General features: G+C 42.0%; 1 protein-coding gene across 1 annotated transcript in view; it reads left to right on the plus strand.

Annotated features, from left to right (window-relative positions):
* The first annotated feature begins 12,308 nt into the window (after positions 1 to 12,308).
* Positions 12,309 to 27,251, plus strand: part of FGD5 (FYVE, RhoGEF and PH domain containing 5) — a 75,754-nt gene continuing 60,811 nt past the window's right edge. The window contains exons 1-2 of the mRNA XM_018924469.3: positions 12,309 to 12,442; positions 19,984 to 22,927. Coding sequence (XP_018780014.3) covers positions 12,430 to 12,442; positions 19,984 to 22,927 — 2,957 coding nt within the window. The 5' untranslated portion in view covers positions 12,309 to 12,429. The remainder of the gene's footprint in view (positions 12,443 to 19,983; positions 22,928 to 27,251) is intronic.

Consider the following 27,251-nt stretch of genomic DNA (forward strand, 5'->3'; position numbering starts at 1 on the left):
GGGTCTGGGTAACTTCTCTGTCTGGAAAAAAAGAAAAAATGGGACAGTTAAATAAAAATCCTAGACATGAAAATTGCTCGCAAAACCAAGTCACAATTCCCTTGTAGCATTCAGAAATAGTCTAAATTTTGTTTTAAGTTATAGTTTGTATTTGATGGAGTTATTGCCAAAAAGATTAGCAAATCCTTTCAGTTCAGAGACATTTAAATTTAGCAGCAGGAAAAAGAAGTTTGTTGAGTGTGGAATACACCCCTGCTGCTCCAAAACAATCAGAAACAGGAAAAAGTAATCAAAAGGGAGTTTTAATGAGTTATAGAGCTATTGTTTACTGGGGAGGGCTGAAAGCCTGAAGCCCAAGCCTGGAGGACCTCTGTGACCCTGCCCTGCCTCTCGGTGGCAAAATATTTGCTTGAAATTACGTCAAAACAACACAATGTGTGTGTCTGAAGGCCAAGGGGGTGGGGGGAGCAGTGAGAAAAATAGTGGAAATTCCCTGAGTCTCTGAAGGTACTGAAGGCTTTCCCTGAAAAACAAGGCAATAAACAGCAGCTGTATTTGTACATTCAAGCAATGTACCGCAGGCAGTGTCTCTTTTGGCTGTACCAAACCGAAGGCTTGCCCTGTCGGACAGCCCCAGAAACAGACAGGGGACAGCCCCTCTTTGCTCCACAGCTGCTGAGCAGGTGTGGGCTGTGGGGCTGATGGTCCCAGGCACAATCCTGAAGGGCCAGGTGCCCGCGGGGCATGGACTTGCCAGGATGTGTGCGAGGCCCAGGACCCTCTGTGGCAGCCAGGGTAAAGCAATACTGCCGTAGTCTCCTTAGCCTGCCAAAGTCAAAGCTTCACAGGGGAATCTGGAAGCTCTTCTGGAGAGGGGCTGAAAGTGGGAAGCTAATTTTTCCAAGGAAATAATTATATAGAAGTGCTGGGGTTTTGAGAAAGGAGACTTCTGTTGCTTTCCCAGAACCCTGCCCCAGGTAAAAAAGCACAAAATTAAGTTAGCACACAAAGGCAACAGTTATGTTACTGTAGTGCCCACCAGGAGTTCTTATTCAGTAGCCTGTGTCTGAGAGTAGCACCTACCTGGACAGGGAAAGACCACGTGCCTCTCTGCCTGTCCTTATTGACTTCTTGGGTGGAAAAATCTCTGTTTGTCTCTGCCAAAATGTTTGTGTCTTGCATTTAATGCAAGTCATGCACCACGGAATTGGTATAGACCCCTCCAGCCCTCCCAAAAGCATCCAAGTAAGAGGAAGACAACTGAATGAAAATAAGCAAAAAGATTCAATGTTTCCCATGGAAAATAGACACATTAAAATGAACAGCAGATCTTCACCTCAAGAAATAGCGATGAGGTTTGTGAGCTCTGCTCAGACAACAGTCAGTGATAGCAGAGAGTCTTGAGTTATGTAAAATAACAGATGACCTACTCAGCCATATACTGCATAATCCAAAGAATTTGTCTACCCATCCATCACAGTAATACTCCCAACCAGTACATGTAAGAACAAATTGAGCAGGGTATAAGCCAAATCCTTGGCAAAAGTACAATATGTTTGATGGTCACGAGCTAGCTGGCCCATCTAGGCATTCCTCTCCTGTGTTTTACAAACTGCCTAATTCCATTCAGTGGCACCATGCACAGTTATGTAACATCCCAAGAGATTCCCCTGGCAGCTGGAAGAAAGACATTCTGCAATGTGGAGCTAGACAGGAAGCAACTCACAGCATCTTCCAGGTTAACGGTCCCCATGAAAATTTTGGTTCTTCCAACACCCTATTAAAAGAAGGCTTTCCCTCTGTATAGCACACACTGGCCAGCATGACGTCACTAACAACACTTAAATTTTGTCATTTTTGGCACAAGCAATCACCTGAAGAAGACAGATGACAGCTGCGTCCCCTACAGGTAACAGGGAATGATATTTAAGACAGTACTCAATGTTTAGTACAGATTGAAAGTGCTGTTGACAAACTGTCAAACCAGACCAATTATTTTTATTTCACCAACACCTACTATACTATCAACAGGTTTGTTAAGCGCCCAGATTTTATTTCACTTTCACCTTTGTTAAAATGCAAAATAGCCATCTTTTATCTGCACAAGATCCCATGTGGTCATATGGCTTTCCAGGGAAATGTAAGACAATAGCTTTGTCTAGAGTTATGTCATTTTCTTTTCAGTCAGATCAATCCACCAAGAAGCTGAAGTATTTTAATTAGATATAATATGTAAATTCAAGTAAGAATTCAAAAGCAGGAAAACCCCATAAAGAGACTTTTTAATTGGCCTCTAAAATGCAGATTCTTAATTTTTGCAAGGCAAATTAAAGATTTTTAGTCCATTAACATCCACATCACCTACAGCTGCCACTACAGCTGTGAGACAGCATTTCTGCAGCTCAGGATGGAACAAAATAGAAGCCTTCAGGCCCACTGACTGTATCTGAAAATTTCATACACACTCAATAAGATACGCTCGTACATTGACATATTGATTTTCTAGATTGTGCGGTCATGAGCAGTACTTAAGACCCAATAAGGTCTTACACAGACAGAATTAGCATGTCTAATTATAGCTGCATTTGGTATGTCATGTATATAGTCATATATATGAATAAAAAGCTCACCTTGATTTTGTACATGTGTTTAATATGAACCAAGGTGTTTGTTGTAAGACACACTGTTACAATTGTAATCTACAACAACTGTAATATAAGTGAGCCAATACTACACAGGTATTCAACTTTTACCATGCTGAAAACTTTAGATCAAAATTTTGAATTCAGAATCAGATTGTGGATTTGCACGGACCTACCAGTACATATAAGAACATTGTGTTTTCATATGTACAAAAGACGCCTAGCTACAATCATTCTGAATATTTTTGGCCACTTATTCTTCAGACTCACAAGCCCTCACAAGCACTTGTTCTGCTGTCAATCTGAAAAGTGCCAGCAGGTCTCAAAATGTTGCTTACAATTTAAATGCAAGAAATCAGTTTGACTTTTGGAGCAGGCAGGGGGGCAGGAATATATATATATATATATATATATGTATGTATATGTAATATATATATGTTCTCTATATTTTATTTATATATATATATATTCTCTCTCTCTCTCTCTCTCTGTATGTATATATATATATATAATTTTTTTAAGTCAGCAGCAAAATAAAATTTACTTTCTTGATGAAGAAAAAGATGTTTTGCCATGTCTTATATCTGTTAACAAAACTGGATGTGGGGAAAAAAAAGACATATAGTAATAGGCACAACTACCCCCACCTTCCTCACTGCTCACTCTCTCTCCTGCAATTGTGTAAAGCAAGGAAGTAAAAAGCTGGTAGAGACAGAAAAACATGTTTTTCTTTGAAAGTCCATCTGCAGAAATATTTATCAGCTGTTGGCAAAATGCATACAAAATAATATTCTCTTTTAAAAGCCAGGAGCAGATAGGTCCTTTTTTTACTGAAAAAATGGAGGACATTTAAAGTCCCTGTTGTTGGAAAATGAAAAACATGTTTTTCATTTGCTGATTTTGTGGAGATTTTTACAGCTCCCTAACAGTTAATTGGGTCTTTGGCCACTCAGATATGCAGTATTATCCAGTGTATTTTTGCTCCTTGGTCAGTCAAAATCTTCCTTTTTCATGAATCGATGTCACCAAAGCTAACCATCAAGAAGATAATTTAAAAACCCTCTCATTTATCTGGGTGCTGTAAGTAAAGGCTAGATAACCAGGCAAGGGTGGGTACATAGGAAGAGACATGCTGTGTGTACACCGTTCACAGTAACTGCAGCAATAGGAGCCCTGGCAGACTGCCCCCAGAAAGGTCCTTGCTTTGGAGGGGGAAGGAACCACAGTGGGGGAGATCTCTGTAGAATACACCAGATACACAGTTCAGTCAAAGCCAACCTTTCCCTGGTTTAATCTAAGAAGTCTGGCAAGTCTGGGGCTCCAGGATGGTCTTGTGAATTAGGAGCAAAACCCTTTCACAGTTCACATTGACCTCTAGAAACAGACCTCTTTCTTGCCAGCCTCTCTGGCTCCCTTCTCTTCTCAGCTTACAGAAGAGAAAGTTCCTCTCAAAGGAAGCACGCTTGTTTTCAGAGCCCTTCCATATCAGTGCTCAAGAGGATCTGCAAAAATGGGTTTAAACTCTTCTCCCACTACGAGGTGCCCAAGGAAAAGAAAAAAATGCTAGAACAAATTAGTTTTCCTAATTTCCCCACATCATTTTCCCAGTTCCCACTATGTTGTAACCACAGAACTTCACAAGACTTTGAAGAATCCCTCATTATGACAGGAAGGACACTTAGAAAATATGTAGAGAATTCAGGCATCACTTGAATTCTAATTTAGTGAAAAGGTATGCAGAGCAAAACAAGAAATTGTTTTTAAACAATTAAAACTCTGTATCTCTGTTTTAAGGATAGGAAAGACCATTTTACCGCTGTACAAAATGGTTTTATCATTGTTGTCTTAACTAAGGAATACAAAAATCATGGAAAGTGTATGGTACTGACACGGCTAAGCAAAAGTAGAGATGTCCTGGAGTGATGGAAACTCTGGTAAAATGTTTCCTAGCTTCCTGGAAAAAAAAAATCCAATATCCTGATTTTAGGAAAGCAATGTACTTTTATCCACATTGAGAGTATATAAGCTAATGCCTCTGTAACTTTGAGCAAACAGTTTGAAAAATGGTGCAGGCTAAGAAACTTTGGAAGACTCCTGGTTAAGGAGAAAGGATAGAGACTGTGATGACATGAGGACAGTGATTCTGTCCTCATTAATCAAAACACTTAAGAAAATTAAATAGCTTTAAATATTGTCACCTGATAAAATTTTGTCCCTTTCTCTCTGCTTGGATCAGAAGTGGACTCTAGGAGCTCTGACCCAGTTTTAAAGGTTCATAAATGCAACCACCCAGCATATACACTTGTTGTGTGTCTTGTCACTTCAGTCCTCCACATTAAAATTCCTTCCACTGAACTTTATTACTCTCCTTTTGATGCTCATCACTGAAGATCAAAGTCTGGGATCGGCATATGGACGAGAGAGAAGGAATCAGTACAGGAGAAACTGCAGTATGAGTCCACTCTTTAACAGATACTAGGGAATTCAGGGAGTTTTTTGTTTACAGCCCAGCTACAGGCAAGATCTTAAAATCAGACTTCACACTATGTTCCACTTGAAAGGCAACCATGAATGACACAAATTTATGAGAAGTCAAATTTCATACATTCCAGGGCTCAATGCTTTTGAAAGAAAGTACTGCCACAAAATGGGCAGAAGATACTCTTGCTCTGCTTTGATAGAATTGTTGTACAAACACTTTCTTGTGGCTGCGTACACGTTCTTCTCCAGGTGATGTCTAAAAATGTTGCAAATATATAAATGGGGACTGATTCATTCGGGAACAATGTTTATTTGGCAGTTCTGCCTAGAGGACATCAAAGAAGTGCTCCAAAGTAGGCTGCTCAGATACCTTACACAGAGAAATTTCAGTGAAATGAAACCTAATGTCAAAATTAGGAATGAAATAGATCTTTACACCCTTAAATAGCTGTAATTACTTAGAAATGCTTGCTAGAGGCAAAGCAATGCCAGACAGAAGAGAGAGATTTCAGTTTTGATGCTCCACATGAGGAGCATTTCTGAGTGGATTGGTTCCACAAGGCTTTCATGCATCCTGTGTTGCTCATTCACCAAATTACAATCAGTATCAGTGGAGCTTCTCACCATCCATACCAGTGCTTGAGAGCATGCTCAAAAAGTTAATTGCCTGGCTCGGTAAGTTAGTGAGAACTGCAGGAGTGCCTCACATCTTTCCTCCTGTGTACTTCTACTCGAAGCGCATTGACTTGCACTGCAGCCAGGACATGGAATAACACCCTGGAACCACTTGGCCTACTCTAAACACAGTAGAGCAGAAAACAATGTTCTCGGTTACCTATGAGAGAGACTGAAGAAACAAGGAGGGTGGTGCTCAAAATAGAAAATTTTGGGCATTTCACAACTTTTTCATCTCAAATGAGGATCCCAGCATAAATGGCCCCAAGGCATAGATATATCACAAGCAGTTTATCCTACGGTCCAGGCCACTGTGAAAAATGTTTCCATATTCTGATCACACCGCTTTTGTATTACTTCTCCTCATGCAGCAAAGCATCACCTTTTAAGAGTTAGGTTTAAGTTTTTTCCTCCAAAGAACAAAGAAACTCCCATGAACTGGGAAGACCATAGCAGCAAGCTTGTGTCTTATTACATTCTTCTCACATTTATGACCAGGCTTAAGTAAGAAAAGTTACATACAGCTTGCATTTAGCTTAAAACATACTGGTTTCTCTCCTGGTTTGGTGAGAGGGCTGAAGGAGAGCTTGTCTGCCTTATGACCCAGATCAGTCAGCTTATCAAGATAAATTGCTTCTCTTGGCAAACTTTGCTTCTCCCTTTAAAATTCACTTGCAGTGAAAGGACAGGCTTCTGTGTGTATGAAAATCACTAGAAATAATGAGAAACCCTTCCTTCTGTAAGGCATCTCTATACACTACTGGCAATTCAGGTGGCTTGGATTACAGCAAGAATGAGCCACAAGTACATAACAGCTTCCCCCGTTACCTGCTGATTACCAGGGGTAGAGTCATAGGCAAAATAATTAGTCTAGATTTTGAAGGCAGCCACTCTAGGATTAACAGCATAGCTTGTTGGCAGGAAATCAGATAGTTTGAGGGGAATCCTCCATTGTAGCACTCTACTGTCAGGAAGTATTTGGTGAGAAAGTAGCTGAATGCAAAGGAAAGGGTAACTTCTGAATGTTGTTATATCCTACTGCTCTATTTCCTTAAGCCTAACACTAGGAAAATTACTCAGACATCCAAATTGCTCAGCTTTATGGGTGGAGCTGACAGGGGCTTTGCATTTACTGTCAAAAGACGATCATGCATGTAGAATTTATGTCCAAACCCAATAATAAGAACAAAAATTTCTCACCGTTTATAATTTTCATCTACTGCATTTGTTTTTATGCTCTGAGGTGCACTTTCACCCCCTATCAGATACAGCTAACCTGCAGGCTCTTTTAAAAGTACCCAACAAATCAGAGCTTTAGAGTAAAATTTTTGACACTCCCTATGAATGCAGAATTACAGAAGTTTATACTAAGTTCAACTATGCTTCGCTGGCTCTGCTAGTAGCAAGCTTTCAGTGATGCAACCTATAAGCATGCACATAGTTTTCTCCAGGACTACAAAGGACTGCATTCAAGCTGCAGTGATTTGCTGAAAGCTCCACTTCTGACTACTAAAGGAGGTTTGATCATAAGTGGGAAACTACTCAAAGAGCAAAGCATGAGATAGCAATACTTTTTAGTCAAACGATACTTGTACTGTCATTAAAAAATTCAAAAGAGAGAGTGGCAATGTTGCCGTGTTCAGTAACCTCTCCAATGCCAAGTCAGAGGGGCAATATTACAAATTTATATTCCAGAGATTGGTGGCACAAGATCAATATTTAATCATGAGGATGAAAAGTGTTTGCAAATGCTTCCAGTGGATAGGATTATCGTCTGCTGCCTAACATCCAGACCGTTTAATGAGGCAGCAATGTAGGCACAGAGAGGTGGGAGCAGTGGTGCATAGAAAGGCACTTTCCAAGCTTTCAGGGTAGATTATGGCTTGAATTATGAACTCCCACTATATCTGTTATGGCACCCCATTAGTTAATATGAGTCTTTGTCTACGGGTTGCTTCGGAGACGGTTCCTGTATCTCAGGAAGCAGGGAGAAGAGAAGTTTCCTGTTTTGAAGAAGGTTTAAGAACTACTTTCCTCCAATCAGGTAGCAGATGCCTGGGCAGGAAATGGAGAATGCAGCTGCCAACCCCACTCTGGGTCAGTGGTTGTGCTAATCAATGCAGCCAAGATCTACCACAGCCAAAAAAGGCCCTAGTGATAAGTAGGTTGCACAGTAAAAGTGAGGATTTGTGGTGGAAGGTGCCTAGACTGAGACTTTCACTGGCACAAGACCAAAACAAATCCACATACTGAGAGGAAATGGGCGTTTGTCTTCCTCCCTATATGTAGCTCTTGTACAACAGATTGCAGCCAGTACATAGCCATGATAAAATGAGGTGTGTAATTATTGTTGTGGTTCAAAACAATGCTCAGAGTAACTGTCATTGCTGTAATCTTTTCTCTCATTGATGACCCACTGCCGTTGCATTTATTGGGGGGTATCGGATGCATGGTCCCATCACACACAGGAAACCAGTCAAAATTTCTCCAGCTGGGTGAGGTTTTTTCCCCCCTTTTTGAAATGAAATTTAGCAAGAGTGTTTGCTGACTTCAAGAACTGAAATTCAGCTCTTGAAGGTCCCCTTCAACTCTTGAAGTGCTGATGAGTTTCTTTAAGCCAAGTCTCGGCCTTTTTGACTTGGTGACCAATTGACCAATTTTTATTTCACTGACATCAATTTTACACCTGCATAATATTTGACCTTCAAAGGTATTGCTCCTCACTTATACTTGGTTATTTTGAGTGATGTCTGAAGCACCTGTCTACTATCCTTCAGCTCACAGCTCACCACCTGATTCTTTTTGATGCTATTTCCTCTCGTGCTTTGTGTAACGGACAGCATCTGCAAGGGCATAAAAGTCTGGATCAAAACAAGTAACTGCAGTAGGCCAGTCCATCAAAATGTACTTTCAGCTACTTCTGTTTGTTGCCAGTAGATCTGTATTGACATTTTCCAAATACAGGCACCAAGTGCTTTGGAGTGCAGAACCATCACATGCCATTGAGTAAAGATAGACTTGTTTCTGGACACATCGTTGCCCAAGCTACGTTACATTAAATGAAGTCATACCTGGGTAAGACATTGGCAAAAACTAATCCAGGACACGAGAATTAGGTATCTGGGCAGTTGAGTGGCAAAGGAAATTTCCATGGCAGTGAGCAATGAGTAGACCCAAATGTGGGGTTTCTCAGATTTTGCACAATTGGCTACAATTATACTAAGCGGTAAAAAGCTCATAAACATGATTCATCAGAGGAACCTTGATGGCACTGTGAGCCTGAATGGAAACACGTAAATCTCCATCCTGAGAGGCCTGGTGCTCTTGCTAAGGGCCCTGTACTGAAAATGATAAGTGAAGCAATCATATGTTCATTTGATCAAGAGAGAGTCAAAGATACATTTGGAGTATTTCAGAATTGTATTCCTTTGTAAGTAATAAAAACACAGACTAGTTTTCTAGGCGCTGACGCCACTATCCTTGTAGCCTCCCTCTCCTACGACATGCTGGGGTCTGTACACGTCGACCATCTTTCAAAATCTAGTATCTCCTGTAGTCTGAAATGAGCTCTATAAACTATGTAATGGACAGCACGTTTGCAGCGTTAGTCATTAATAACTGGTAACTGTAATCTCTTTTATTGCGAAATAACGTTGTGAAAAAATGTATGCTGTGAAGTAACAAACTACTTGTATGGGACAGAATACTCATCATGTAGCTATAACTTTCCCAAACTTCTTTTCCTCTCTCCACTTCATGTTTGTCTTCATTCAGCTTCTCTTGCCTTTAATGAGGATGTAAAATCAGGGGCCAAGGCTATTGTGGTTACAGACAGTCTAGTCAGAAGGAGAGAGTCAGATAACTTTCACAGGCATTGTCCTGGGAAGTTTTAAGAAAATTCAGAGAAAGAATTAAAGTAATCCCTTATCTTTGCAGCTGGTGTTCTGAACATGTTAATTACTTGTAAGATGTTTACAAGAAAAATGTTGTTCCTAATTAACCAATGACATCAGGGGTGTTGATTGAGGACCAACCAGGTCCAGCTTTATCAGAACAGTCTATAAAAAGAAACTGATGTCTAATAAACTCAGCATTTTATCTTCTGAGACCTTAGAGTCTACATCTCGCTTCATTCACCCATCTCAATACAACAGCGACAGGTTATGACATATATACAACACATTCTTTGCAATCATTTTTGATGTAAAGAAGAACATAAATGTAGAGTGAAGGCAGCAAGCAAACTGTTTGTCATAAAAGGTATATTGGTGCTCAAAAATAGGAAAAAATTACCATTATATGCCAGGAAGTATTGTGCTGAATTGTGCTGAAATGAGCAGCTAATGCTGTCAAATTTTTATATGAGCAAGCTTTGCTTTCAGACACTTCTGTTCTAGCCAGGCAATATGGGCTCCTGCAGGGTGAAGGATTTCATCAGATTCTCCATTCTGTCTTTCAAAGAAATTTTCACCAATAATCTTTGAGGTCTCATCTGAGCGATGGTCCTTTAACTTCTTTCTCTACCAAGAACTCTCAAGAGAAAAAGAGACAGAAGGGTGAAAGGTCATGAAAAATGCCCTGAAAGACTGCTTATAAAGAAGCAGACCTCATCTTGGCAAACACCTCTATGGGATAACATAAAGAGGCTTAAAAATAACAATTAGGATGCTTAGGTAGTGCATTATGATAGACAGACTCTATAGGACTCCATTAAAATGGCAAAAAGAGTGTTAGCTCCTGTTACAATGATGAAAAAGTAAGACTCCAGCGTGCTAGATAGCTCTGACCTAACAGGGCACTTAAGTATACGGAGTAACCCTACTTAAAACAGATTATATGCGCTTGATTAAATTTAAACATGTACTTAAAACAACTGCTGAAAGGGGATCTATAAACCTAGAACATTCATCTGAGTTTTAAATTCATAAAATATGTCAAATGGGTATTTGGGTTATGTTAATCCCTATTATGTTATGTAATCCTTTGTCAAAAGACATCTCAGTATTAAAAGTTAGTCAAAATTATTTTTTAAATATATGCTTCATTTATTGCAATAGATGACTTAAGAAATTAGACATGTCAATTCCACCTCTCATCAATTAAGTCATGGGTTCTCCCTGGGGAAAATGATTTTTCTGTTCTGAACTCTGCTTACTTCAAGGAATGTGTTATGTGGTGTGGACTCCACCCTTTAAAACCTTAATTGCAGGATATGCTTGCAAAAGCAGAGATTCCTCTTCTGGCTGCAAAAACTTGATTTGACCCTTAAGCATCTCCTGAACATGTTCACATGCATTCACCTTCCCATTCTTCCATTTGTAATACAGATCGTTCCCCATTATTTTTCGAGAGGATTACAGAGTAAACAGACAAATTTCAAGCAGTTATTTTATGGTTCTTACTTGCCTTTAGCTACAAAATTCTCACAACATTTCATCATTTCAGTACAGGAAATTGCATCCTGGATTGTCTTTTAGGCTAATAATAAAAATAATATAACGCTTTTGCTTACTAAGTATACTTTAGTTGCACAGATTTTGGGGAGTTTTCCAGGAAATGTAGCAAGGCAATATAATGCCTCCATTGAGAGGAAGGGAGCAATCTAATTTTGCTTGGGTGTTAGTGCTGCTACCAGCCCTAAAACTAGGTGCCTGCATTAACCTCGTTGAGCCAGATGCTGACTTATGGGAGAGAGCTGCAGACAGCATCCTGCAGCTGTCTGAAACTGCTCTGAGCAAGTGTGGTTTGTATGCGAGGGACCGTGCCTGATTCCTCTGCACTCAGATCCCGCTTCCAGCAGCAGGTGCTGTCGGCTCCGCAGGGATGCTCCCGGTTAGGGAAAAACGCCTGGGGCGGGGCGGGGGCCTCCCCGAGCCTCGTTCCCTGGAGGGTCCTAGGCTGGGGCGGTCGTGTTCCTCGGGGGAATGGAGTGGGTGCGTGTGTGTGAATGAATACATTGAGGGGGATGGACGGACGGGGGGAAATTATGGAGAGAAAGGAAGGCTGGGCAGGAGGACAAGGATGAAGAGAGGGAAAAAGATGTTAGGAGAGGGGGGGAGATGGAGGCGATATGGAGGGAGTAGAGAAAGCGGGAGAGGAGATGGAGAAGGGGCTGAAAGGGAGCGCAAAAGGGGACCAAGGGCGGTGGAAAGGGAGTGGGGAAGGGCGGGGGGGGGGGGGCGGGGGACGCACGCGAAAAGGAGGCCGAAGGACACCGCCGCGCCTTTCAATATTCGCGCGCTTGGGCATCCGTGCCGCATCCATGTCCTCCACTCTCCGCGGGGACCCCCGGACTCGCCCCGCGGCTGGCTCTGCCTGCAGTCGCTGCCTGCAGTCGGTCCTGCCCCGCCCGGTCCGGCCCCACGCGCCGCCGGCCGTGCGGGGCCCCGGCGCCGCCACCGCCCCCCGACGGGCCGCGCGCGGGGCAGGGCGGAGGCGCGCGGCGCTGACCGCCCCCGGCCGGCACCGCCACCCGCCCAGCCCGCCGTCCGCGTCCGGCCGTCCCGCTGCGCTCCCGTGCCCCCGCAGGGGCTGTAGGGCCGGGCGCGGCCTCGAGGGGCGAGGGCGGCGGGGCCCCCGGAGCCATGCGCTGAGCGCCCGGAGCAGCCGGCGAGCGAAGTTGGGGTGGAAGATGAACAACGCCGGTAAGTGCGCGGGCCCGCCGGGAAGGGTCTCTCCTTCTGGACATCTTTTCCCCGGAGCCGGCAAACGCCGGGCGGGCTTCCTTCCTCCGGCACGTCCCATCACCAGGACAGACCCTCTGTTCGGGTACGGCTCCGCCGGGGCTCGCGTACCCCTTCGTCCCGGCATCCCTGCATCTGGGCCGTGCCGCTGGGGCTGGCACCTCTCCCCCGGGCACCCTCCGTCCAGGGCCGGCCCTCCTTTTCCCCGCGATCCAGCAGGTGCTCAATGGCTCCCTGAGTCTGCGAGTACCCCATTGCTTGCCCAGCCATTGAGGGATCAAGGGCGGGCGAGGTTAGGTGTTCCGGGGACAACCAGGCTGGCAGACCGGCAAGGCTGCGCTTGCTAAGGAACACGGCGCCCACTACTCCCTCGGATACACACAACCGTTCACGAAGTTCCTAGGGAATCTGCTGTGACTTTCTTTCCAAGAGTATATTTTTGGGGGAAGGTAATTTTTTTTTCAGAATTTGCTCTCTAAGGCAAACCCAAACCCTTCCTCCTCCTTTCTGTTAACTTTTCAGATGTTTCCTTGATGGAAACTGGGAAGGTGAAAGAGACAGAATAAGAGAACAGGCATTCAACAGTTAAAACATGAAAAGAAGCCACTGGAAAATTGGGGCAAACTTTAAACTGTTCACCAAGACTTTCTGATTTTCAGGGATGAGGCATGTGTGTGAAAAGCATAACAATACAGGAAACAATTATTGCTAACTGGAATTATTTAGAAAAATTTAAAGCTGCTTCTAGAATTAAAGATGAAAAGCATAACAATACAGGAAACAATTATTGCTAATTGGAATTATTTAGAAAAATTCAAAGCTGCTTCTAGAATTACAGATGAAAAGCAACAGATCTTTTTTGTTAGCCCTAAAAATTTCCGTTGTGTTTCCTTGCTCCAGGTAAATATTGCTGGGCACCTCACTCGCAATGTATGGGTACATCCTGAAGCCCGGAGATTTTACCACTAGATACCTTGCCCTACAACTGTTCTGTGTTTGGAAACTATGATTCATTTTTTGCCAAAACATAGTGACATAGGATTGGAAAAGTTATTTTCTGTCAAACCCAGCACTCCGCTGTTGTATCAGTGTGTTATACCACTCCTCTGAATTTAAAACAAAAAGGTTCTCCTTCCTCTAGTAGTCCTAAAATCTGGTGATATTTCCATTCTATTTGCTGATCCTGGTCTGGATTCTGTCCCTCCCAGGAGGCAAACTCATTTGAAAATGAAGCCAGCCAAAAATAACTTCAAGCAATGATGCTCCTACCTCTCTTTTTTCATCTCTCCATTATTTAAAACAGACCAGCTCTAATCTAGTCCTGTTGTCAGTGGAAGTGCAGGGTAAGGAATATTAGATGTATCCATTTGTAAAGAGTTAAACTTTATTAGTAGGTGTTTTTTGGTTTTGGATTTTTTTTGGTTGGTTTTTTTTTTTTTTTGAGGAATGTAGGACTGAATGGGACTGCCTTCACTATCAAAAGCGGCACCCGTTGTTATTATTGCTTTTAATAATTCCTCCAATTATATCCTAAACAAAAACTTTTCAGGTAGCTCTCCTGCTACTCCTGGTTTCCAGACCAGATTCAACACCATTTATTCTTGTGATTACATTGTCCTTTTGCTTAAAAATAGTTCCTTTCCTCTTCTGGTGTTTACCTCCAGGCTGTATTTATAGAGTGCTCATATCCCTTCTCAGCCTTTGTTTTGTATGTTTGCACAATGCAAGGAATGTCTCCCCCATCAGTGCAAAGCAGAACTTCCTACTGAATCTGAAGGAGAGGGATATTTATTAACTGGTACAACATGGGCACCAGCATTAGGCTTTCACTGTATTACAGTAAGTAACGCATAGCACCAGTAAGTAGAGTCATATGTGCAGGCATACATGGCAGCCTTGATCCCACAGAACTTAAAATAATGACGGACTGAGAACAGGAAGGGAGATATGGATTATCCTCAGAGATGCAAAACTGATACGAAAGATGAAGCAATCCACCCAAGGCCACAGGAAATCTGTGGTAAGAGACAAGAGACCAGACCAGCTTCATATATAGGACCTTCTAGCCTCTAGTAATTTTTTTGCCAGGTGGTGAAATGATGTAAAAGGAAAAGTGCACAGACATTAGACTCCAGATTGTTCAGAGATATAAGCAGATTGTATATTCTTTCAGCTGCTACTGAAAGTGATATAGGAAAAAATGCTGTATGGACCTGTCAGAGAATTATAACCATCTTCTTTGGCTCCTAAGAAGTAATATATGAAACAACAGGTTCTCTGCCTCAGCATTAAGTTACTGTTGTGAAAACAGAGTAACATCGCCAAACTGGTAACAACGCAAACGCTTACAATTGCATTAAAAAGAAATGTATGGTAGTAGTTTAGAACCAAGATTATTTGTCATGTACATGGGGTTTTTCGTTGCCAAGCCCACCAGCGAGACTTATGTGTACAGTCTGCTAGAGACAGTGAAAACACGGGAGAATTTTTGGGATCAAGATGATTTTGGTGTTGAAACATACCCTTTCCTGATTTTATTGCCTTTTGATTTTTCCCCCTTCTCCAACACTGTTTCACTGTGGAATATTATACTGTTGAATTATATTTATAGATGACTGCAGTAAAGTTATATAGTAAAAGAAATTTGTAAGGTATCGATGTGATATTCCAGCATCATAATGCATTGATCTAATCATAGAGGATGTGTTCCAGTAACTGTACATAGCAGCATTTTAGTTCTGCAGAGTGGGGTGGGCTTTGACAGCCCAGCTGTTAATATTGCAGCTATGACTTTTAGGATGATAAAATTCCTATGTGAATTGTTGGGAGAGTTACTAGTGACTATCGGTCTGTCTTCACGCTGTGGAGCCCTCTTTCTATATGCAGAGTACCTTTGATCACAAGAACACATACTGGTAAGACAGATACTTCTCAAAAGTATCAGACTTAAAAAGAACATGAAATACTATTTTTGTAAATATCTGAGGCATTTAGGGGCTTGCTGATTTTGACCTCGTATTTCAAGTTCCTGAAGTCCAAATTCACAAAAGCCATGTAAATATCTAATACCTGTTCAAGTCAAACTAGTATCTGAATCTGGACTGGAACCCCAATTAATAGGAAGACTTGCAGTCCTATATCATTTAAAAATCCTAGTCTGAATACCTCTTCCATTTCAAGTGATTCCCATGCAACTGTTTCCACTTCTTTTGTAATTTTTGTAATCTCAGACTTTTCTCCAGTAGTGTGAAATAAGTGATGCACTTATATGCTGTAAAACAAAGAGAACTATTTCTGCATCAAATGTTGCACAATTAATAATATGGAAGAAACAATAATAAATGGAATGTTTCAATGGAAGAAGCAATATTAAGTGCTGGAAATAGAAGCAAGGCAGCACTAACTGGAAAAAAGGGCTTCATTTTTAAAATAAATAATTAATTACAGGAATAAAATATGGTGATACTAAGGTGTATAGTCTACCTTTTGCTGACTTTAGACCAAAATCTTCTAGAAAATCAGTTTTAGCTTCATTCTGATATACCTATGTGAAATTATAAAGCTCCTGATCAGAGCTGAACAGGACTTTCTCATTTCCTTCTCTGGATAGTCTCCCTCTACCTCCTGTTTCTCAGACACTTTCCATCTGTGGATTTCAATCCCTTCTTCCTGGGCAGAAGCAGTGGCAGACAAGACTTGGTTTCTACCAGGATTCTCAGTTTGGTGCAGTCCCATCCCGCTGTTGCAATGTTGTCCCTTTACCTGCCCTGTCACTTCCACCCAAAAGCTCTGCAAATCCTTGAACAATGCATTTCTGCCCTCTGTCCTCAGTGTCTTTGCCATTTTAACGAACGTCTGAGTTGAATTTGTGCCAAAGGCATGGAGGAAGCACAGGTCCACAGAAGTTCGTTGGTCAGAAAAAGCTACTTTCAGCATCTTAAAAGAAGCCTGAACTGGAGTGCAGCACCAGTCAAGGCTGGAACCAGTATCTGCACTCTGGAGCTATGTACTTTCTTGAGCCACTAGCAAAGACCATGGCCCTGGGACACGTCTACAATATATCCAGGCAAATGTGAAACCTCAGTTTAGTTAGTTCTCGGTGGTGGTGTTTTGTAAGTATGGCCCCTTATAAACCCTAATTAAATTCTAGGCTAAATTTGAAATCCTAAATGTGAAAATATTTGAAAGTGGGTAGTTGCAGTATTTCTGGTAAATACCATACTACAAAATATATGTTGTTTCAAAGAAATACTTGAACAGCGAAGGCTGCATGGGTTGCTTGCTATTCCAGGAGAGCTGTACCAGATGACCTGATAGACTACTGTTGACTGCTTAGAAACTTGGACAGGAGGAGACTAATGTAGTGTAATTTCATATGGATCATGGCAGGAATAGAATTATGCAGGGTTGCCTGAAGGAAGGTGGGTAAGGAGAGGAAGCGGTCCTTGTCAGTACAAGGAAGCACTGAACAATAAGGGGAGGAGCAGGCTAAAGGAATTTGTATTCCCCAAGAGTTTCCTTTTAAGCGCAAGGTGGGTGTGTCTCCCTCCAACATAAAATACATCCTAAAATAAACATGCACAATTATTTGGGAGCATACACATTACTTATGGTGCAATGTTGCATTTAGAAGTTACAGCCAGAACCTTTCAAGTGGCTCAGACAGCAAAGGAAGCAGAAATTGAAGCAGAATGAAATTGTGATAAAAGGCAAGAAGCTGTGGTTTCTTTTGTTTGGGTTATTTTTTAAACAAACACTTGCACTCCCCTCCTGCTACCTCTTCCTCACTGCCACCAAAGAAAAAGGAAAATTGTTTATGGAGACTCACGAAAGGCAAGATCAATGGACGAAGCATCTAGGAAAAAAACTATGTAAGGAAACAGTAGTGACCAGTAGCTGGCACAAGCGGGTAGGAGAAGGACATGACAATGCCTATTACCATACTGTGAACAGGCTCCATTACCATAAGTTCTCTTCCAACAGCAGTGTTACTGCTGTTTCTGCTGAAGGTAGCAGAAGGGAAAATGCAAGATTACTTGATCCTTTTGCTGTAGAAAATTGTCTCTGGAGGGAAAGTGGGTAATTGTTTAAGTTGCGTTTCTTTTAAGTGGATGTCTCCATGGTTATTTTACTTAAAGGAAACTAGTTCCTGTCATTATTTTATTTCGAATTTGTTTATACAACAAAGCTTGGAAGGTCCTGGCATTCTCTAAAGTCCAGTCTTTTCCTCATTATTTACTGTTTTAACACAAACAATCTCTGAAAAGAACAAGGATGAGAATGGAGAAACTTTAAGTTTTGTCACATTCCAGGAACAGACTAATATTTTTATCCAACTCTTGGATATGCATTCCTAGGAAAGGCCAAGCACTGCAGAAAGTGGTGTAGTACCTCCAAAATGATGGGCTTTTTCTTTCTAGGAGTTAGTCCTAAATATGTTTTATTATGGTGGTAAAGGTATAAAGACTCAGTTTTAGCTAATAACAAATTCATTCATTTTACTACCAGAAAGTAAGTTTAGGATGTTCCATAATTTCAGTAACTAATTTAAAAATGCAAAAGGTAGCTCTCGCTGGGGCATCAGGCTTACAAGATACTAAACCCACTTCTGTTGCCTCCCTGTTTTTAACTGGCAAGAGTCTCCAGTACTCTACAGCCTTCAACCGCTGCCTGCAAAAGAAGCAATGTTACTTTAGCAAAGGTGGAGTGTTCAGCACCTAAAGTTTCTGACTTAGTGGGCAGGGAAAAACGAGTTACCCATTCTGTGATTGGACTGACACCCAGCAGCCTAAACCAGCAGTGGATACTGTGAAACACCACAGTAACTGCGGACTGGTGAACACACAGTTCTCTCTCTCTCCTTTTTCATGAGTTAAGTCTCCAACATGCAGCTAGATAGGACAAAACTCCAGATACAGAATAATCCTTAAGTGGTTTATGCAATAAGGCACCTGCTTATAACAGATTTTTCATTCCTTCTGGGCTGAGATCACTGATTCAGTTTTTAACTTAGATAAAATCTCTCTGGCGTCTGATAACTTTAGAAAGACTGTTTTCTGGTTACATCAGAATGCCAAATTGTCAGCTTCTTTCTTGTATCAGAAGAAATTTCAGAAAGGTTAAGATCAGAAGAAACAGCCTTTTATGTCTCCCAGAGTCTAACCGAACAAATAGGCCAGTATTATTTCAGTACAAATTACTCCAGTTATACTAGGAAAACAATAAGAAAAGTACCATGCCACCAAATATTGGGACAATCAGAGAATCTTTTTCAAGCAGTTTGCATTCAGTATTCCTTTATTCTCAGTACAGTGCACAGCTTAGTTCTAACTGTCTGCACTGCTACGCATCTAAAGTCTGTATTTCAAAATGCTCTAAATGCAACAGCACAGTAGCTACACTTTCTGAAGCTCATACCATTATTTTGGGTAGGATTTCACATAGGAACAGTGCCCCAGCTTTTGTCTTTTGACATGTTGTTCTGTTATTTCTTGTGAGTTGTGCATGAAGATTATCCACAAATAATTGTTTCTATCTTTGTAATGATGAAATAGTTTGTCCCGTGCTTTTGTTTACAATGGAGAGCTCTCCTTTTTCCACCACCATGAGTAAATTAAAAATATAATTAGAGATTTCTGATTGCTTAACAGTGCCATTATCTATTGATGGCTAGGAAACAGCAATAGGAGGAAACCACTTCTCCCTACTTTTTACTATCTGTAACCGTTTGTTATGCTGGCTTCTTCACACTACATATTTTATCTCATAAAAAATCTCACAAGGGAGGATCCCTATTGCTGCCTATTTATGCAGTCTTTCAGCATTTTGTTTAGTTTTTGAAGAAAAATAATTTCAGGACCAAGACAGCTGGAAATGGCTGTGGCAGGCAAGCTACTGAGTAAAATGGTGATATAGAAACAATTTAATTCACATAGCTTCAATCTAGTTTATTGCCAGTCTGCTTGATTTCCCCTACATATGTGTCAGCACTACAAGCAGAAATACAAGGCTGGCCTTATGGTAAATACATAACAATAAATGTATTTACATAAATATATTTAAAATACATTTTGATGTTTAGAGAAGTTTGTACCTGCAAGGGATCCTGGTATTTACAGGAGGAATGGAGGATCTTTTGACTAAAGGGCTAAAGAAGATGTACACTGAAAACATAACTTGACTTTAAACCAGTAAGTGTCCTCATGTTTTGGGTTGAAGTATGATACATCCTTGGCTCTGCAGCTGTACATCTTTCCCCAAGTGTGCTAGGGCTGCATCTAGTTCACCTCAGATTTGGCCTTAAACTATGCTCACTGGAATAGCTACAGTGTCACATGGAGGGACGATCCATATGCTTTGCTCCTTCAGTTCTCTTTTCAGCTTTTTGTTGGCTGGACTACTTCTGCATTACAAGTCACTGATAAAGTGTATTGCAGGATATAGTCTGATGACTTTAATAAGAAACCAAGATGACTAACATGACTTTTGTCTCTTTTCTCCAGAAATCTCAAAACCACCATTAGCACCGAAACCAAAGATTATTGGTCATCTTTCTCCAGCACCTGTCTCCAAATTTTCTCCTTCACTGCCAAGAGCTGATATTCTTCATCACCCGAACTCTGTGTCTAGGGGTCCCAAACCACCTATTGCTCCCAAGCCAAAATTCTCAGCTGACACTGATGGCAAATCCAGTGTTTCTAACAACAATAATTTAAATAAATGTGCAAATGGGAAACTGGTGTGTCTTGGTGGAGAGCTGTGTGAAGGAAACCAATGCAATGCTGATTGCCTAGGATCTGAGGCAGATAATGAATACATTGTAGCTCCTGAAGCTCAGCTGCCCAGCAAAGACTCTAATGATTTGGAACATGAGCATGATCAAAACCTAGATTCCTCTGTGGAAAATGAAGTCTCAGAAACTCCAGAAAAGGTAGAGAAGGAAGAGGATAACATTGCTAGTGATGAGAATACCAGTAATCGAGAAGTCATTGGAGATGAGCATCATAACTCTTCAGATACTGCTGAACCAAGGGAACCAGACTCTGAAGAGTCATCCAGAGACTGTGACCAGTCCAAAGTACTTTGTGAGGAGTCATTAGATACCCCAGATAGGGATAACAATGCTACCAAGAATGCAGATGAAGATGAGGATGTTGTAGGTGATTATACTGAAACCAAAAACAGGCAAGAAACTTCTTACAGCCTGGAGCTGGTCAAGAACAGTAGCGATTGTAAGACTGACAGTGATAACATATTAAATAGAGATGAGAAGCTAATGGGTGATACTTGTAGAGATATCATTGCAATGCCACTGCCTGCAGATGAATCAATCCCAGCTTGTGAGAAGGTAGGGCAAGAGGAGGAGGAGGAACTTCCTGAGATTTTAGAAGTGGCAGGGTGTCTAGCACAAAATGATGACCACAGTGTGCATGCAGAGCTTGATTTGAACATGGAAGGGGACTTAGAAAATGATGACTGTGCAAGCCCTGACATGCTGCCTGAGGAGGCCAGTGAAGAAACAGGTCCTGACTTAGAACTGTGTGGAGATGAACCTGGTGCCAAAAACAGTTTAGCAGAGTTAACCCATCAAGCAGCAGCTGAAGAGGAGGAAGTAGACCCAAATGAGCACAATAATACAAACACAGGAAATGCCAGTGATGGCTGCCAGATCACTGAGAGGAAAAGTGAGAAGACATCAGAGGTAGCCTGTGAATCAAGCAAAGACTCTGGGAAAGAGGAAGAAGAAACTGTGAATGCAGAGAATATGGATGACGGGTGTCAGATTGCACCTTGTGAGAATGAATGTTGCGAGGAAATACCTGTGGAGCATTCAGATGAGAATCTTCAAACAGAAGAAGCCTCTCTGCATGAAGATGGCTTGATTTCTGATAGTCTGCCTTGTAGTCCAGGGATGGAGCCAGAACTAGAAGCTTTAACTGTTGAAGAGCATAATGAAAATACTGCGGAAGCCTCCAAATCAAATGAGTTGCAACTTAAAGACAATGAGATGGAAGCAAACAGTCTCAGCAAAAGTGTCCCAAGTTCGCCTCAAGAGGTCCCACTTGAGGATGACTTAGAAATCTGTAAGCATGGTAAAATTATTGTAGAGTGTGGGACCAGATGTGTTTTGCGCGAAAATCTAGCAGTCCCTGAAGTGGTCATTGTGACTGATGAATCGGAGGAAAGAGAAACTAGCAGTGATTCCCTAGATGATCCCTATGTGCTTCCTGAAGAAAATGAAATTGTCCATGATGTGCAGACTGATGTAGGAGCTGATCAGAGTAAAAGGGGTGAATTAGGCATGGATGGTGAAAACAACTTGCTGCCCATTGATCGTAAAAGTATTGTCACTAGAACACGATCTCTCTCTGGAAGAATGCCAGGCTATGTCCCAGAAACTGTTCCAGAAGAAACTGGACCTGAAACTGATTTACCCTCTTCTCGAAGTGGCTCTGGGACAGAAGACTTGAGCAATAATTCCTTTTCATTGGAAGGAAAACCAGTGGAAGCCAACAGGGCTTTACCAATCAAGTCAAGACGCTTTCTCTTATATCCTCGATCTTATTCTGTTGAGGGGAGAGAGATACCTGTCTCTGTTTACAGAGAAAGTGATGTCTGTGTACTGGATGGTGTTAGAATAAAAAGGACAGAAGACAACTTGTCCTTGCCTTGTGTCAATGGTTCCTCAGGTAGTTTTTCCCAGCAAAATCATCTCTCATCATGTGGCATATCTACTCCATCCTCAGTTGTTGATATACCACCTCCATTTGAACTTGCCTACATCACCAAAAAGCCAATCACTAAAAGTTCACCTTCACTTTTGATAGAGAATGACTCACCTACTAAGTATTCCAAGAAAAAGAAGTCTTCTTTTAAGAGATTTCTTACTCTAAAGTTCAAGAAGAAAAGTGAGAATAAAGTTCATGTAGATGTTAATGTTTCTTCTTCAAGGTCGTCATCAGAGTCCAGCTATCACGGGCCTCCTAGGCTGATGGAGCTGGAAGGAAGGAGCCTAAGTAGCTCACCTCAACTAAAATCACATGTGGGTAAGCTCCGTGCATCTGAGTCTCCCTCAGCTGTTCTTTTCTATAAGGACGGTAAAAGAAAAGGAACGCCCAAGTCCTTCAGCAGGACTGTGTCAAGGGTGGAGTCCTTTGAGGACCGGTCCAGACCTCCTTTCATGCCACTGCCATTAACAAAACCTAGGTCTATTTCTTTTCCCAATGCCGACACATCTGACTATGAGAACATTCCTGCTATGAGCTCTGACTATGAAAACATACAAATTCCTCCTCGGAGATCCACCAGAGCAGGAACTTTTACCGAGTTTTTTGAAGATCCCAGCAGGGCATTATCTGCTGCTAATGAGAATGATGGCTATGTGGATATGAGCAGCTTCACTGGCTTTGAAAACAAGCAGCAAACCACAGACCAGGAAACAGAAAGGTACTGTAATAAATTATTATGTAAGACCTGCTAGCCTTGGCCAAACAAGCAAGGCCTTCCCTGCTAGGTATCATAGGCAGATTCTCCATGTTGGCTGACTTATACCCCTCTCAGGAAATGCTTACAAGAAAGATTGGAAGAATACAAGATAAGCCTTTATCAGTGAAAAAAATAAAAGACATCAAATTAACTCCTTACTTTGTAAATGAATACTGGATCTGGATCCTATGATTTGCAGGCAGAAACCAAAGAATATTCAAAAATATTTGGTTTATCCAGTGGATCTAATTTTTGTGGCTGTCAGGGGAAATGGGGAGAGTTTGCTTTGTTCTTCAGTAAGAAAGGTTTCTGACGTCTTGACTGAATGAAAGGAGAGCCTATGTGCTGGAAGGGGTCCTGCTTCTTTTTTTAAATTCCTGTCAATTTCTCAGAACAATAATATATACCTAATTTTTGTTTCTAAGTACCTCAGTTAAATATAGACCAGAAAATCCCAAATCATGAACTAATCAGAGTAGACAGTGAATTTTAGAAGTTGCTTTAAGGGCTGTCATGGACCTTGGACAGAGCTGCTAACTTATAAATGAATTAAATAGTTCTGAAATCATATGCACTGCTAACATTAATAACAACCTTTCACCCCATTCCATTAGGTTGTTGGCAACATGAAAATGTCTTTTTCAAAGGAATGTAGGAACAATGCATTCAACACCTTTGAATTTGAACTTGCTGTCAAATTATAGCATACAATCAGTGGAATGCAGAGATGTAAATAAGAAGAGCGTTTTCTATTAAGTTTCTGTTTAACAGGTAATGAGATAACAAGTGAATGGAAAGGAATGCCTTTAATGCAGTTGCAGTTTGTTGGAGCTGTATGAAAAAGGTAAAAAACCTTAGAAATAAGGTTTTCATGCCCATTTGCATCCATCATTCTCTAAAAGATTTAATATTTGTGTTTCTTTGCAACATTCATTTTTTCTGCTCGTCTCTCTTGTCATTGTGGATGGAACAAACCATGGGCATTTCACAAGCAGTAAAAGAGTGAAAGAACTTTTCTTTAACACCTCTGAATGAGTCTTGCAAACCATTTCTAAGACACAAATGATGTGGGGTAGTGAGTAAGACATGGGAAAAGAGATTGCATCAAGGCTTAAGCAGTGGATCCAAACACACCTGAAGCTGAGGGATGTGGAACACAGGCCTGTGGTTTAGCTCTTTGGAGACAATGGCTGCCTGCAGTATTGTGATGATGACACAGGGACATGGTGGAGTAGAATGCAGCTTCACAGCACACATCACCACATCCCCAGAGCAGCAAAAGCAGCAAAAGCTACATTACTCAATTGCTTTCAGTGGTTTGCATTTTCCCCACCGCACTGACATTTGCTTTTGAAAAAGCCGGGAAGCTCTTTGTGTCCATGAAACACCACCCATTGTAGGTAGTTCTTGAAGAACCAAGTTAAAAATATTAGGACTACGTCAATTGCTGTGACTTGGGCCCATTTATGAACTTCCTGTGGAAGCCTGCAGTTTCAAAGGGAGAGCCAATCCAAACTGGTTCAGGAAGTCTCGAGGTCAAGGCATGAACATAATCTTCAGCCTGCTGCTTGTTGTGCATGCAGTTTTTGCCACTGGGGGTGAAATGAAGGCTAGGCTCTGTACAGCTCCTTTATCAAGATAACCAGGGTGGAGGGGAAGAGCACCAGGCAGACATAATTACTGCTGAGATAGCTATTATTTGCTGTATTTTGTCAGCATGTTTTGGACAAAGACATGCCTGAAAAGCTTTGATGAAATGTAAATACACATCCCGTGTACATACTCATGCAGTGGCGTAGCAGACTTGAAGAAACAGTGTATGGCCTAATTGTAAAGCAAAGCAAATTGTACAAGCAGGTGCACCTATTTACACATGCATACATGATGTACGGACATGGATATTTTATTTGCTGCTAAAGTAGTTTGGCCTAAAATGCCTTGCCATGGATTTAAGTTTTCTAGTAAGAATACCTATCAAACATAACTCTACCAGACTGAGATAAAAAATTTCTTTGGACTGCAGCTTGTTCATATCCAGAGGCTTTTTTCAACTGTTTGAGAGTACAAGTGTGTTGGATTAAACCCTTGCAATACATGGTTTTTGAGCCCATGAACTTCTTTTTAGTGCATTCACCTGTAGAGCTCTTGTGTTAAACATCTGGTTAAACATCTGGTTTACCTTACGAAATTGCTACATTTTTGATGAATAACTAAGTTCAACTCATCTATCACACTTCAGAGAACAGAACATGAGTGTTATAAAAGATTATTATAAACCAGGAACCTTCCCAACTATGTTTGACTGGGGAACAGCAGGGCAGGAGGGGACTTCACAGCAACTGTGATGAGAAGATTCACTGTTTCAATTTCTTGCTTAAAAGGACAGACATTTGAAGGGTGCTGCTATGCAGTCATCAGGAGAATCCTAACAGCAATACCAAGATTTTAATCAGCTCTGAAAAATACAGTTTTGGTATTACAGAATCAATGGGTTGGAAGAGACCTTCAAGGTCATTGAGTCCAACCCATTCCCTGACACCCCAACTAAACCATGGCACCGAGTGCCACATCCAGTCTTTTTTTAAACACATCCAGGGATGGTGACTCCACCACCTCCCCAGGCAGACCATTCCGGTACTTTATCACCCTTTCTGTAAAAACCTTTTCCTAATATCCAGCCTATATTTCCCTTAGTGCAGCTTGAGACGGTGACCTCTCCTTCTGCCAGTTGCTGCCTGGAGAAAGAGACCGACCCCCACCTGACTACAGCTACCCTTCAAGAAGTTGTAGGGAGTGATAAGGTCACCCCTGAGTCTCCTTTTCTCCAGACTGAACAACTCTAGCTCCCTCAGCCGCTCCTCACAGGGTTTGTGCTCCAAGCCCCTCACCAACCTAGTTGCCCTCCTCTGGACGCGCTCCAGCGTCTCAACATCCTTCCCAAACTGAGGGCCCAGAACTGGACGCAGCACTCGAGGTGAGGCCTCACCAGTGCCAAGTACCAGGGAAGAATGACCTCCCTGCTCCTGCTGGCCACGCTATTCCTGATCCAGGCCAGGAGCTGTTGGCTTTCTTGGCCACCAGGGCACACTGCTGGCTCGTGTTCTGTTGGCTGTCAACCAGCACCCCTAGGTCCCTTTCTGCCTGTGCATTGTCCAGCCACACCATCCCCAGCCTATAACGCTGCAGGGGGTTATTGTGGCCAAAATGCAGGACTTGGCACCTGGACTTATTAAACTTCATGTTGTTAGTCTCTGCCCATCTATCCAACTGTCCAGGTCTCTCTGCAGAGCCATCCTGCCCTCCAACAGATGGACACATGCTCCCAGCTTGGTGTCATCTGCAAATTTATTAATGAAAGACTCAATCCCCTCATCCATGTCATCAATAAAAATATTGAACAGAGCTGGCCCCAGCACAGAGCCCTGAGGAACACCAGTGGTGACTGGCTGCCAGCTGGATGCAGCACCATGCACCACCACTCTCTGGACCCTGCCATCCAGCCAGTTCCTAACCCAGCAAAGAATGCTCCTGTCCCAGCCCTGGGCTGCAGCTTTTCCAAGAGTGTGCTGTGGGAGACAGTGCCAAAGGCCTTGATGAAGTCCAGGTACACAACATCCACAGCCTTTCCCTCATCCCCCAGGAGGGTCACCTGGTCATAAATGGAGACCAGGTTTGTCTAACACAACCTACCCCTCCCTAAACCCCTGCTGGCTGGCTCTGATACCGTGGCCATGCTGTAGATGCTGCATGATGACACTCAGTATAAATTGCTCCATTATCTTGGTCAGGCTGACCGGTCTATAATTACTAGGATCCTCTTTCCCACCCTTGTTGTGAATGGGCGTCACATTGGGCAGCTTCCAGTCATCTGGAATGTCACCAGTGAGCCAGGACTGTTGGTAAATGATGGAGAGTGGCTTTGCAAGCTCACCTGCCAGCTCTCTCATCACCCTGGGGTGGAACCCATCTGGTCCCATAGATTTATGAATACACAAGCAGCTCAGCAGTTCTCTGACTGCCTCCTCTTGGATAATGGGGGGACCATTCTGTTCCCTGGCACCATCAACCAACCCAAGAGGACAGTTGTCCTAGGGACAAGCTGTCTTCCCGCTAAAGACTGAGGCAAAGAAGGTGTTAAGTTCTTCTGCCTTCTCCTCACCTGCCGTTACTAAGTTCTCTCCCTCATCCAGTAAAGAACAAAGGTTGGTCTTACCCTTCCTTTTACCATTAATAGATTTGTAAAAACATTTTTTATTGTCCTTTACAGAAGTCACCATTTTAAGTT

This window comes from Serinus canaria, chromosome 12, assembly GCF_022539315.1.
Source record: "Serinus canaria isolate serCan28SL12 chromosome 12, serCan2020, whole genome shotgun sequence".
Taxonomy (NCBI): domain Eukaryota; kingdom Metazoa; phylum Chordata; class Aves; order Passeriformes; family Fringillidae; genus Serinus; species Serinus canaria.